The sequence below is a fragment of the Sphaerodactylus townsendi genome, linkage group LG15 (assembly GCF_021028975.2).
Source record: "Sphaerodactylus townsendi isolate TG3544 linkage group LG15, MPM_Stown_v2.3, whole genome shotgun sequence".
Taxonomy (NCBI): domain Eukaryota; kingdom Metazoa; phylum Chordata; class Lepidosauria; order Squamata; family Sphaerodactylidae; genus Sphaerodactylus; species Sphaerodactylus townsendi.
In genome coordinates, this window is record NC_059439.1 from 6,610,165 (window position 1) to 6,624,443 (window position 14,279).

General features: G+C 46.2%; 1 protein-coding gene across 2 annotated transcripts in view; it reads left to right on the plus strand.

Moving 5' to 3' along the window:
- Positions 1-14,279, plus strand: part of ERBB2 (erb-b2 receptor tyrosine kinase 2) — a 65,186-nt gene that overhangs the window by 15,438 nt on the left and 35,469 nt on the right. Inside the window, exons 1-4 of one of the 2 annotated variants that reach the window (XM_048517323.1) lie at positions 472-477; positions 10,071-10,222; positions 11,063-11,249; positions 14,094-14,234. In XM_048517323.1, coding sequence (XP_048373280.1) covers positions 10,088-10,222; positions 11,063-11,249; positions 14,094-14,234 — 463 coding nt within the window. In that variant the 5' untranslated portion in view covers positions 472-477; positions 10,071-10,087. Of the gene's footprint in view, positions 1-471; positions 478-10,070; positions 10,223-11,062; positions 11,250-14,093; positions 14,235-14,279 lie in introns of those variants that run through there. The other variant, XM_048517322.1, reaches the window with a different exon arrangement.

The window sequence follows — 14,279 nt, forward strand, 5'->3', positions numbered from 1 at the left end:
CATGGTCTCAGCTTAGTGTTGCTAGCTGTAGATTGGGAAATACCTAGAGATTTGGGAAGTGGAGCCTAGGGAGGATGGGGTCGGGGCAGGGAGGGATTTCAGCAGGGTACAGTGCCGCAGAGTTGACCCTCCCAAGTATCCATTTTCTCTAGGGCAGGGGTGTCCAACTCTGGCGCTTCAGATGTTCATGGACTACAATTCCCATCAGCCCCTGCTGGCATGGCCAATTGGCCATGCCAGCAGGGGCTGATGGAAATTGTATCAATGAACATCTGAAGCACCAGAGTTGGACACTCCTGCTCTAGGGGAACAAATCTTTGTTTTCTGGAGATTAGTTGTAATAGTGGGAGATTCCAGGTCCCACCTGGAAGTTGGCAACCCTATCTTGTTAAAGGTCCTTCACATCACTTCTGCCTGATCCTTTTAATGGGAGATGCTGGGGTTTCAAGATGGAACCTTCTGTGTGCAAAACAGAAGGTCTGTCACTGATCTCTCACTGAATTGGTGGAGAGATGGTTTGGTTGGTGTTTTCTTTAACATTTGAAGCTTTGTATGAAGAGGAGAAGAAGAGTTTGGATTTATACCCCCCCCCCTCTCTCTTGTAGGGAGACTCAAAGGGGCTTACAATCCCTTCCCCCCCCCAAACACCCTATGAGGTGGGTGAGGCTGAGAGAGCTCTGAAAAGCTGTGACTAGCCCAAGGTCACCCAACTGTTGGAGGGCACAGGCTAATCTAGTTCCCCAGATAAGCCTCCACAGCTCAAGTGGCAGAGTGGGGAATCAAACCCAGTTCTCCAGATTAGAGTACACCTTCTCTTAACCACTACGCCACTGCTCCTCCTCCTCCTGGAGCTCTGGCATGACTGAGTGAGGTGAAGAAGCTGAGGGAGAAATTAATGGGGAGATGGATGTGTGTGGAAATATTTTAGCACATGGTAGTATGGAGTATGCACTAAAACAAGACCAGAGCCCTGTCAAGTCAGGCCAAGCTCCTTCTAGCCCCACTTAGCAATTTGGCTGCCACCTTCTGAATCAATTGTAGTTTCAAGGGCAGTCCCACATACAGGATATTACAGGAGGCTGGTGTCACGGTTATTTATAGCATGGATCAACATGGCTTGCCTGACTGTGTCTGAGACAGGCAGAGGTGTATCAAGGTAGAGGCAAGGGAGGGCATGTGCCCAGGGCAACACCACTTGAAGGGGGTGCTGGATCATGCCCTTCAGCCTCTGAGAGGCCACTGGACGCACCTGTTTTAACACTGAAATCAGCCAGATCAAGGTTTGCATTCAACTGGGTTTGCCCCATCCCTGGACTCCACATGGAGTTCAGGGGCCAGGCATGCCTGTTTAATGCTAAGCTCAGCCTGTCTGGGTCAAATTTAAAGCCTGACTCAGCCAGACAGAAACTGAGTACTGGCACTGACCTGCTCCAGCTGTATACTTCTGGCTCAGTCCCTAAGCTCCACCTGACCTTTGCAGGTGGAGCTGGGGGACGGGGGGGCGAGCCAGTAGTTCTTTCTTCTGAGCATATTGTGAGTTTCTTGTGGAATTGCATGTGCTTTCTTCTGTCAGATATTTATTTGTTTCCAGATGCCTAGACTGCTTTACCACTTAATCTTTTCCCCAGAATGGAATTTTGCTAGCCCTAAAGAAGCCTGGCGGCCAAAGTTAATTTTAAAAGCTGCCCCCTCTCCCCAGCAGTAGAGAAGAATCGTCCCTTTCCATTCTTCTGGGTGGCCCAGGCCTGAGGCCTTCTGTGGACTGTTGCTGGGAGACAGCTGGCTGACATGCCTGGAATTCCAGCAGATGGGAGTTGACTTTATTACTGGCCCCTTCAATGGTTCCTCATGTAGGAAAGTCACGGCCTTACGCTCAGATCTGGGGAAATGAGACTGGCCTTCAGCAAGGGAAACAGTTGCTAAGGGGTCAGCCCCTTGGCACATCTGCCGTGGGCGATGTATGTGCATCCTTTTTTTCAGAACAACTCTTTTGCTGTATGTCTTTTATCTCTCCTGCCAGCAAGGTTTAGAGCAACGCTAAGCAGTGTCCCTCTCTGAATGCTGCTTAAAGAAAGGTTCTTGCGTAAAAGAGGAAGGCTTGTTGATATTGCTGATAGGCTTTTTAGAAGTTGGAGGTTTTTGGGGAATCGCTTGGGAATTTAAAGGGAAACCTCAGAGAGCGATTTCCTCCTCTCACCAAGAGGATTCATATAAAAAAAGCTCTTAGGGGCCTGAGCCTCTATCCTTTCCCCACATATCCTTTCCCCCTTTAAAACTGTCTCTGCTGTCAACATTGCTTGCTTCTTGGAGCACAGTCAGTTCAATTTTTTGCTTTCTCCTCTTGGTTAAATTACAAACCCTGCTTCCAAACAGGAGCTCAAAAATGTGCTCCCCCCCACCCTCACGTGGCACTATCAGTAAACAATGTGGGAACAGTATCTACAGTCCCTGTTCTAGTGCCTCTTGCTCCTGCTGCTGTCCCCCACCCCCCAATTCCTTCCTCCTCTGTGTTTTCTCCCTGTTAGGCTTCTGTGAAAATACGTTCATTATTTTTCCAGGACCCTGCACACCACAAACCCATTTATTTCTGACTCTCTACCTCATTTTGAAATGGATCCATGTTGATTTTGACATTTGCCCTCCTGGTGTCTGACTGGGTCCATTAAACATCTGACCTGTGTCTGGAAAGGATGCTGTTTGTTGACTTCTGTGGCTCACTCCTGGGACCGTGGTCCTTGTTTTGCAGCTGGTTTTATCCATTCTTTAACCTTAGGCGGGCTATTAAGACGGATGGGGCTAGCTTTCTTGCATAGCCCTTTTGTTTACAAAGCTGCAAGGATCAACTGTAATGCTTTCTCCTGCCAAATACATACATTTCATTTCATTAACTGTTAATAGGCATAAATAAATCAAAATTTGCGCAGACACATCCTACAGTCTCAACTACCATCAGTGAGGTAGACACATTGTCTATATCAGGTGTCCAACTCTGACACCTCAGATGTTTATGGACTACCGTGTTTCCCCGAAAATAAGACAGTGTCTTATATTAATTTTTGCTCCCAAAGATGCGCTATGTCTTATTTTCAGGGGATGTCTTATTTTTCTGTGTTCTGTTTGTCGGGCATGCTTCCGAACAAAAGAAGAAGAAAAAGAAGAGTTTGGATTTATATCCCCACTTTCTCTCCTGCAGGAGACTCAAAGGGGCTTACAATCTCCTTGCCCTTCCCCCCTCACAACAAACACCCTGTGAGGTGGGTGGGGCTGAGAGAGCTCCGAAGAGCTGTGACTAGCCCAAGGTCACCCAGCTGGCATGTGTGGGAGTGTACAGGCTAATCTGAATTCCCCAGATAAGTCTCCACAGCTCAGGCAGCAGAGCTGGGAATCAAACCCGGTTCCTCCAGATTAGATACACAAGCTCTTAACCTCCTACGCCACTGCTGCTCCACTTTGCTACGTCTTACTTTTGGGGGATGCCTTATATTTCGCACTTCAGCAAAACCTCTACTACGTCTTATTTTCCGGGGATGTCTTATATTCGGGGAAACAGGGTATGCTGGCAGGGGCTGATGGGAATCGTAGTCCATGAACATCTGGGGCGCCAGAGCTGGACATCCCTGGTCTATATGGTACCTTTCCCCTCTTTGCTGAGTGATCACATCAAACCCCTGCATCTGGAAAGAACTTTCACTGTAGCAATGGTGATTTTCAGAACTTCTTGGATACCCACAGCCGCCCTGTCCCCAAATTATGCTTCCTGTGTTCAGTCTGACTCAGCAACCAGCTTAGCGAAAGGGCCTTTCACTTGTGCTAAGAATTGCCCACTCTGCGTCTGTCTGACCATTCCTCTCTCTTCTGCACATCTAGATCTCCCCGTGGAAACAGGGCAGATGACTTGGGACTGTAGCTCTCGATTCTGGCTGGTGCGAGCGACGTTGGGCTCGGCCAAGATCCGTCGGAGGCGGGGTGTATTGGCTCCACAGGCATTTCTTCAGAGAGTCACTTTTCCTTTCTACAACATGCCCAGCTTGAAAAAGCAGTTCTGTCTTCAGACCTCGCCAACTGCCTGGGGGTGAACGAATGACACTTGGAGAGGCAGTAGTGAGAAGGGCTAAGCAGCCTCTGTGGGTGCAGGCGTTCCTTGCAGAAGCCCAGAGCCTCCAGGGTGTTCCCTGCCTGATTTTAAAGAAAGGCAATCTAGTCCCAGTCTTTTTGAGCCAGTGGGCTCATTCAGAATTCTGACCCGGCTCTTGAATGCTTGTGCAAGTTCAGTTCTCACGGCTGTGGTTACTGAGTTGACCCTTCCTTCTTGCTCATTGCTCATTGCTGGTGGAACTATCTAATAATAAATATTTACTCCTCAAGAGCCTGCCCTGCTCCACTTTACGTGCCAAAAGGAGATTATGCTAGAAACAACTAATTTCCTTAAATATGGCATCGTCTGTAAAAGATTTCAAACTGAACTTCACCAGCTTTGGAAGCGACATTGCCGGGCTTGCAGCCCTGCACATTGCATTCATGTTCATGTGCGTGCCTTCAGGTTCATGTGTAGTAGAGTCATGATGGATTCATTCCCCCACTTCAGAGGGAGGGATTGAAGCTCCAAGAAAGGCAAATCCTTTGCATGTGTGGGCATACAGTTTTTGTTTTTCATAGAACAGCAGTCGCCAGACTCTGCCCCAAAAGGCAAGATACAGAGAATTGGGGTGTTGTGTGGTTTTCGGGCTGTATGGTCGTATTCTAGTAGAATTTTCTCCTGACGTTTCGCCTGCATCTGTGGCTGGCATCTTCAGATCCCCTGAAGATGTCAGCCACAGATGCAGGCGAAACGTCAAGAGAAAATGCTACTAGAACATGGCCAGACAGCCCGGAAACCGGACAACACCCCAGTGATTCCGGCCGTGAAAGCCTTCGACAATATGAAGAGAATTGTTATTAACGAAAAATAGGCATGGCCCCTGGTGAAGAGGGCTGCTTGGGCATCCTAGTCGTTTGAAGACATGTTGGGCATCCTCCAAGGTGATTTTCAGAGTAGTCTATTGCCAATGAGAATGGCCACTGTGCTCTTGTTTGTTTTTTGATCTAGTTATTAGTCCCACGCCCCTCTGATTGCTTCACTCCACCTGAGTTTTAGAACCAACTGGACCTGCCCTCTTGCCGGCAACTGCAATGTCTCGGTTTCCTCGCCGACTGAACTTTTATCTGATCGGGAGGCGGGCCGTGTCTGTGGGAACGGTCCCTCAGCCGCGAATGGGCTCTGGGAGTTCTGTTGCCTGTCGTCTGAGACCAGTTCGTCTTCTTTGCTGGGTGCTTGCCCGTGCAGGAAAGAGGGTTGCGTAAAAGCCTTCGCGTGGGAAGGGAGTAAACAAGGGGGAGAAAGAAGCTGTCCCAACCAGACAAACAAGCTTGCGCCTCACCTGCCCTGCATTTTATAACTGGTCTGTTATTTCTTAAGTAAAGTATTATTCCTGGAAATACTGCAGCAAGGTGCAGAGGGCATGCTTTGTACATAAATAGGGCCCAGGATTCAATCCCTACTTAAGGCCTAGTCAATAGCAGGGCTGTGACACGCCTTTCCTTATCTCTAGTCCTGGAGAGAGTTGTTTCCCACTTGCAGAAAACTACATCTTATTTATACCATTCCTGAGTTTCGTTTTTCAACTTTTCCAGCATTGCTTCAGGGTGGCGTCTATTAAAATGATTATATTTTTTAAAAACATTTAAGATTGGTTTAAAAGTCAGCCATGTAGCCACAAAGTAGGTGATAGATGTGAAATAAGAAAATGTAGTTGATGGGGCAAAGCAGTACAATGTGTGGGAGAGAGTTGTAAAGCTCATACTTCTCCCCATTTCTGGTGGGATGTGAATGAAGATTTTAGCTGCTGATCTGGAGGGTTATGTGTGTGCATGACAGAAGTTTCTGGAAATGGAGAACAACTACCAGACCTAGCGTACATAGTGATTTTAGTGTTGTGCTAGATATTGGGGATTAGGGTTCGCCATCTTTGAACATCAGGGTTGTTATTGTATTACTGATTTTATGGTTATTGTATTACTGATTTTATGGTTTTATGTTTAATTGTATTTTAATATTGTTTCATTTGTGGGAATAGGCGGCTTAGAAAGATAAAAATAAATAAATAAATTCTGTTTGCTGTGAAGCTTCCTCTGTGACCTTGGGCTAGCCTCTCTCTCTCACAAGATTGGTGTGGGAGAATCTGTCTCACAAGATTGGTGTGGGAGAAAATTGAGATGAAAGAACCATACATACTATGTTGACTATTTCAAATGAAGGATGGGGTAAAAATATACTAGTAAGATAGGTCAGGCTTAACACTTTGGGTGTTTGTTTAGACCACGCTTAGAACTTGTGAGGCGATCTGATGGTAAATTCTCGCACACAAGTCCTGCCGAAACACGCATCTCTGAGCTTGTTTCAATGAGCTAGAATTTTGGGTCTTCTTGTGCTGAAGAGCTTCATGGTGGATTGGGCCCCTTGGCTTATTTCTGGCTGCTTCCCTGTGCGGCACCTACCGTCCATTATCTGAAATGGGCATCACAGCTGCACTCATGATAAGACTGCCTTTGACACCAACCTGCTAATCCAGATGAAACTGATCAGGAGTGGAAGGTTCTGTTTGGTTGCTTCCACACAGGAAGCCCCTAAACTAAGGAGCAAGTTCCAGATGATATCATGCCCAATCTGTGCACAGCTCATTTGGATTCCATCTAGGAATGCCAGCCTCCAGGTGGGGCCTGGGGATCCCATGGAATTACACCTCGTCTCCAGACTACAGAGACCAGTTGCCCTGGAGAAAATGGCTGCTTTGGAAGTGGAGTCTTTTGAATTTACTGTGGTACCTGGCCTCCCCAGGTTCCACCCCCAAATCTCCAAGACTTTTGCAACCTGGAGCTGACAACCCTACCTACCTACCCACCCCAGCCCTACTGGCGGCCAAGAGGGACTTGGCAACCTTGCCTCTTTATTCTCGAGAAAATATAACCATATTTTGCTCTATTAAAAGAAAGTGTAGAGTGTCTGCAGGTGGACTGTCCCCAGAAAGGCTGGGGGGCTTAATTCTGCTGTCAAAATGGCCCATAGTGTCTCACTGTCCCTTTTCCCCCCTCCCATTTATTTGTTTGATTTTTACCCCACTCTCCCCGGCCTCGGCACGCTCTGAGCAGCATTACATATTTAAAGACAATAACATCACAGTAATCAACAAATCAATACTATATGTTCTAAGACCTTTAGCCTTTTTAATAGGGTTGCCAACTCTGGGCTGGGCAATTCCTGGAGATTTGGGGGTAGAGGCCCTGGCTGGAAGTTGGCAACACTACCTTTAAATGGCCTTTTCCTCTTGCCCTGCCAAGTTGCATTGAGGGGCTCAGACCATGAAGGGTCCCAGCAAAATCGCTATTGTGTCTGCTTTTGAACAGGTGTGACATGGAAAGAGCAAGGTAGAGGTGCAAAAAAGTTGTGTGAAAAGTGGGTGGCGGCCACAGATGACATTCCCGCCCGCTCCCACTTTGCTTGTAGCTGTCACTGTGATGGGGGCATACTTTCTTGCCCCCATTTGGAAGTAGCTTTTATCTCCGGGCCTTGAAAAATGGTACCTAGGGATGCCAGCCTCCAAGTGGGATCAATTCCTCTGGAAAAAATAGCTGCTTTGAAGGGCGAACTCTGTGGCATTTTACCCCAGTGTACTTTGTGGCTCTGTCCCTGTCCTCCCCAGGCTCCATTCCCAAATATCCAGGTGTTTCCCAAACCAAATGACACCTTTTGTACAATCCGCTACATTTGGAGTGGCCTGTCAATCACCTCACCCAAAATTTGTGATGTGATGCGAATTGGCCTGAGGTTTGGTAGGCCACTCAGTGTGAGGAAAATGGAGTCTCTCCGTGTGTTTTTGAGTGTTTGCGCTCTTAAGGGGATGTAGGAAGGATTTTTCGAAGATGGCTCTTCAGTTAATGAGTCCCTGAAAGGGGTAAGCTAGGCCCTAAATAGAAGCGAGGTCTGGCTGCAGCTGAACAAAGTTACCTCATCCCTCACGCATTCCCCTCACCCCTTTGCTAATCTCTAGTCGTACAACAGGTGTGATGTTATGTCTTTGTTCTGTGGGGCAAGAAAATTGGAACCTGTGACAGGTGTCATTTTGGATGTTGCTGAGGATGACGTGGGGCCTCCTGTGACAACTGTAGTTGCCAGCCTCCAGGTAGCACCTGGAGATCTCCAGCCCTGCTGAAATAGCTCTTCGGAGAAAATGGCCGCTTTGGAGGGTAGCCTCTATGGTATTGTGCCCAGTGAGGTCTCTGTCCTCCCCAGGCTCCATCCCCACATCGGCAGAAGTTTCCCAACATGGATCTGGCAGACCTATACCCCTTTTACCCCCACCTGTGGCCAGGGGGTACCTGTCAATTCTGGGCAACTGTGCGAAACCCTCCCCCTGTAGAATCCGTGTTAGCACCTGTCACTTTCTGTAACCCTCATTCTATTGCGGCTTAACTCATTGAGGAACCATATTATAAAACTCTGATGAAGAGAAATATTTAATTCATTTATATCCAAGATGGCTTTCATCATTCTCCTCTCCTCCAGTTATCATCACAACAACCCTGGCCTTGAATCACCTGAAGGGCTTCCATAGTGTGAGTAGGGATTTGAACTTGGGTCTTCCAGATGCTATAGAAGTAAACGCTGAAAAGGCATCGAGGCTTTTCTTTTGAAAAGGAGCTTTTGAAAGCCCTTTTAAAGTGTCATGGCTTGCCCTTGGAAGATCTTTTCCTTGCCTTATGGATGGGAAACCTACCCCGTTTACCATTATTTGTTCCATTTAGCCTGCGATTCTGACCCTCCCCTCCCCCCAATCCAATTTCACAACAGTTTGTCCAAAAGCGAAGCCCATGACACCATTTTGCAATCCATCCTCTCCTCGTCAACCTGACGTTTTCTAACCTGCAGCATTTCATGGGTCAGGTGGAGTTTCTTTGGCCGCGCTGCTGGAAGTCATTGGGGTAATGCAGGACATCCGTTGGAAACTATTGAATTTTTTTCTTGGCGTTAAAAGGCGTGTGTGGCATTTCCTATGAGGGCTGATGCTTGTATTTGGTGTCTAAAATCTGGGGGAGGATTTTCTATCCTGGCCAACGGCCATATGTGGTGACATCAACGAAGATTGGTTTAAGTTTTCAAAAAATGGGGGAGAAGCACAGGAAGTTGTGTGTGTGTGTGTGTGGGGGGGAGGTCTGAAAAAGGAAGACAGAAGTTCCTGCTTGGATTGGATGGATTCCAAGCTCCAAGCAGGATTTGTGCGCTAGCTTGCTGGCTTTTCATTTAATGATAAAAATGAAATGGCTTTAATATCATCTTTTAAATGTAACCAATTCTGGTACTTTGTACGTTTTAGTTCTGCTTTTTTGATTGTAATAAATAATTCAATTTGATTAGAAAATGAAAGGATTTTCTTCTGTTGATCTCCTGGATACACACAAATTCCAAATAGTTTTCCCTGGTGCAGCCGTGGTGTGGTAGTTTTTGCTCCTAATGTTTCACCCATTTTACTGTTAAGCTGTATGAAACCTTAAATTGTGTGTGTGTGTTCGGGCGGGGGGGGGGGGGTTCTTAACTGGAAATCCTGTTCATCTTTTCCTATTGCCTTCCAAACTTTATCATGTATTGCCCATACTCTTTTAACGCTACCATAAACTTTACAATCTAGAAACTCAAAGTAAAGAAAACAAACTGAAGACTCTCAAGGTGCTGAATTTGTTTCCCCATCTCAATTGTGTGCCTCTTTATGTGAGGGGAATGTGTGTGTGAAGGAAATACACAGTCCTGAATACAAATATGGATTAGAATTGTTTGTATGTAATATGTGTGTGTGTGTACCCCCAAATCTATTTAAGCCCAAGACGGATCTTATATAAAGGTACTTAGGGCAGTACTGAAGAAAAGAAATTAAACAGACCTGTCTTCTCCCAGGCCATTCTTCCCATTCTTCTCCCAGGGGAACATGTGGGCCGCTAACACTGAGTTCAGCCTCACTGGCATCTGTTCTCCTTCTCCTCAGTATGCACAGGGACAGACATGCAGCTGCAGCAACCATCCAGCCCGGAAAACCACTATGCCACTCTCCGAAAACTCTACGAGAACTGCCATGTTGTACAAGGCAACCTGGAGATCACCTATCTGCCAGCTGATGTGGACACGTCATTTCTCATGGTAGGCATGATGTGGGAATCGAATGCATTTTTGTTTTTGTGATAACAGAGGAGTGGAAGGAACAGGAGAAAGTGGGAGCTGGTGCACATTTGTGGCTATCTCGCAGTTTCCTGTATAGAGTGAATGCTCAGAAAGTTGCGAAAAATGGCAGATTGCACAATAGTGGCTTCATTTCCGCCCACAGGGGAATACGATAGCATCTCTCATGGTAGCCCTACCCACTTAGTGGTACCCTGTGCTGTCTCCTGTTGCTGTCACTGCTTCCCTTAGGCAGCTGCCCTAGTTTCGTGGGCAGGGTTACATTGGGAGGCCCCACTCGTCTTGTGGGATGTGATGAATCGCACACCTAGAGATGATCTGATTTCGTGGCTGTGGGCAAGCCATTATCCTTCCGCCTCACATTTCCTTCTGTAAACCAAGAGCCACTTATCTCATACTGTAATTCTGTTGTTGAGATCTGTCTGGGTTTCCTCAGCAGGCCCAACAGCATCCTCCTTTTAGGGCTGTTTTAAACCGTGAAAATGATGCTGTAGGGAAGGCTGAAGCCCCCTTTTCCTGGTCCATTAGTTTTCACCCTAATGAAGCACTGCTCATGCAGGAATTGAGGAGAAACCTCAACTCACAAGGGAATATGTCACGTCTGACTGAGAATGGGAGACCAGCCCCAAGCTGTGTATTCTGTGTAACATGCGAGAAAGATACCTGACAGTTGTATGTAATCATGTTTCTCATGTTTGCTGCACCGTGTGACCGCTTGGGGCCAGAGAAGCGGTCCTGCTTTCCGTGTCTTGAACATCCAATTCCTCGCTCTTGATTCTTCTTTCTGTTTGTTTCTCTCAGAACATCCGAGAGGTCCAGGGGTATGTGCTGATTGCCAAGAACCAAGTGCGTCTCTTGCAACTGACGAGCCTCCTCATCATTCGAGGGACACAGTTATATGAGGAAAAATATGCCCTGGCTGTCCTGGGAAATGCTGACCCAAGTGGAAATGTGGGACTGCAGGAGCTGGGCATGTTGAAGCTGACAGGTTTGGAAGGAGACCATGTTCTTTAAAAGAAACACTTAAAAAAGGACTGGGCAGGCTGATGTTGAGGCTGCATTACTAGTCACACAATAAGTGGGGGAAGATGACCACAAGGGAATGGTGTCTAGCTAGGCTCTGCACAGTGATACTTGCTGTATGGCTCACAGAGATCAACATTTGCAATTGCTGTTAGTCACAAGAGCCAAAGATGATTGTATATTCTTTGCGCCTCTTCACCAAAAACACACATGCACACTCCCTCAACAATATAAGGTATAAACATTTAACTGTGACCTTTTAAAATTACCAGTGTACTGAGAACATGGCACTCCCCACCACTGCCAAACCTTTTCCAGCCCTTAAAAAGGGTTTGCAAATTGGAGTTAGGACACAGGACCGCGTGCAAGCTTTTCGATTCTCCAGAATACTTCATTAGGCTGGATGTTAAAAAATACATTCTGTCTCTGTCTTAAAAATTCTCTTTCAATTGAACTCCAGTGTTCCAGCAACACAGGATTGTTAGAACCTCTTTCTGAATTTCCTGTTTTGTCTGCTTTCCTGAAACATGAAACAGGTGTCATGTTGGTGCTCAGAAGAGCCACAGGTGGCTCCCAAACTGACTATCACTGCTCCACTGTTTAGGGGAACTAGATTAACCTGTGCATTCCAACACACACCAGCTGGGTGATCTTGGAAGAGTCACAGCTTTATGGAGCTCTCTCAGCTCCACCCACCTCACAGGGTGTTTGTTGTGGGGTGGGTGGGGGAGGGAAAGGAGATTGTAAGGCCCTTTGAGTTTCCTTACAGGAGAGAAAGGGGGAGTATAAATCCAAACTCCTCCTCTTCTTCTTAAAGTAGCTGTATGTGTTTGTATGACAGTTTACAACTGCTGATCTCATAGGTTTCTTTACCAAGCAACAATTCATAACAAGCAAACCAAACAAAAACAGAGTTAAAAGAGATCATGTGTTTCATTGAGTGGCGGTTGTAAAATCATGTTTGTTTTCTGTCTCCTGCACGCTGGATGTTGCACCTGGCTACATGATACTTTCTGTGTATATGGAGCGTGCTCCAATCCCCAGAATGTGATTGCAGAGCCACCTGACTAACAGTCAATCGCATCCAATGCTTAAAAGGGCGAAGTCTGGGAATTATTAAATACACCGGCAAAACTTACTGAGTGTATAATTAATCTAGATGTGGGACTATAAAACTTATCTTTCTCTGATCTATCATGGCAATGTTGTTTGGGTAATGTTTTTAGTGATTGTATTTTATTTCACTGAATCTGACAGCAATATTGTGTAGTGGTTTTTAGGAATTGGTTTTAAGATTTACTGCAGAAATGCTTTTTAAACATCTGCTTATGAGATATGCAGGCCATACAATGAATAAATGATAATGGCCGAACTTTAATTTTTTTTAGAAATGTCTCTACCTTCTAAGTTAGGAGATGCTCCAGAGTGGAACTTAGGTGGTCCTTTGTGGGAATAAGCGCTTCTGCCCAGCTAATATAGCACAGGGGTAAGGAAAACTATCTGTGAGCCAGGAGATGGTTCTTTCAAGTCCCACCTTGGTTAGGAACTCACTGTGTGCCTGAATGCAAAACACCACCTCTCAGCCTTAGGCTTTTTATTTAGCTAGTGGGTTGTTATCCCACCCTTATTCCAAAGAGTCCATGCACTAGCATAAATCCCTTGAGAGCCAGCATGGTGTAGCAGTGGACTCTTATCTGGTGAACTGGGTTTGTTTCCCCACTTCTCCACATGAAGTCTGCTGGGTAACCTTGGGCTAGTCACAGTTCTCTCAGAACTCTCAGCTCCATCCACCTTACAGGATGACAGTTGTGGGGAGAGACAGAGAAAGGAGTTTATAAGCCACCTTGAGCCTCCTTGCAGGAGAGAAAGGTGGAATATAAATGCAAACTCCGCTTCTTTTATTACATCCGCATGACAACCCTGTGAGGTAACTTAGAATGAGAATGTGACTGACCTAAGATCGCCCAGCAGGCTGCTGTGGCAGAGTGGGGATATGAACCCTAAGTCCCCAGATCCTAGTCCAGGGGTAGGGAACCTGCGGCTCTCCAGATGTTCAGGAACTACAATTCCCATCAGCCCCTACCAGCATGGCCAATTGGCCATGCTGGTGAAACGCCAATGAGCCTAATCTAATCCATAACTTGCCACTGCTAGTTTTCTGACCTTCTTCCAGAATTGGAAACTTTGGAAAGGTAGTATATCTAACTTACCTCACAAGATTGTTGTTAGGGTTGCAACAAAGCAATATTTGTGGATTTATATAGTAACTTAAAGGCTGCGACTGTTTCAGCTCAGCTAAAAGCCTCCTTAGCTTTCGAAATGGTTTAAGCCACTAAAACAGCATTAAAACAACATTGTCACTGGGTGTGATCCCGTGGTTAAGAATGCGAAAAGAGAAGGGAGTGCATGGTGGATGGGAGTTTCTTAAAAGTGAGATCTTGAAGGCACAATTTCCAACAATTCCAGTGAGGAGGAAAAATGGGAGGTGTCTAAGGAAACCAGGGTGGATTTCTAAAGAACTTTCAACTGAGCTAAGATTTAAAACGGACATGTACAAGAAATGGAAAGAGGGGGAAATCACCAAAGTGTAATTCAGACAAATAGCCAGGATGTGTTGGGAGAAAGTCAGAAAAGCTAAAGGGGAAAATGAATTCAGGCTTGATAGAGAGGTTAAAAATAATAAAGAAGGCTTTTTTTGTTTCTGCATGGCAGGGGCTTGGACTTGATGCCCCTGGTGATCTCTTCCAATCCATGATTCTATTACTTGCTCACTTGTCCTTCCTGTTTCTTTTTGCAACCTTCTCTGCAGAAATCCTAAAAGGCGGAGTAATTGTTCATGAAAACCCCCAACTGTGCTTCCAAGAGACCATTGAATGGCGTGACATCTTCCACAAACACAATGACTTTCACAACTACACATACATCAGCTACATCGGTCGCCGTCGGATGTGTAAGTAACCTGGGCCGCATATGGGTGATGAAAGTGAAAACTCAG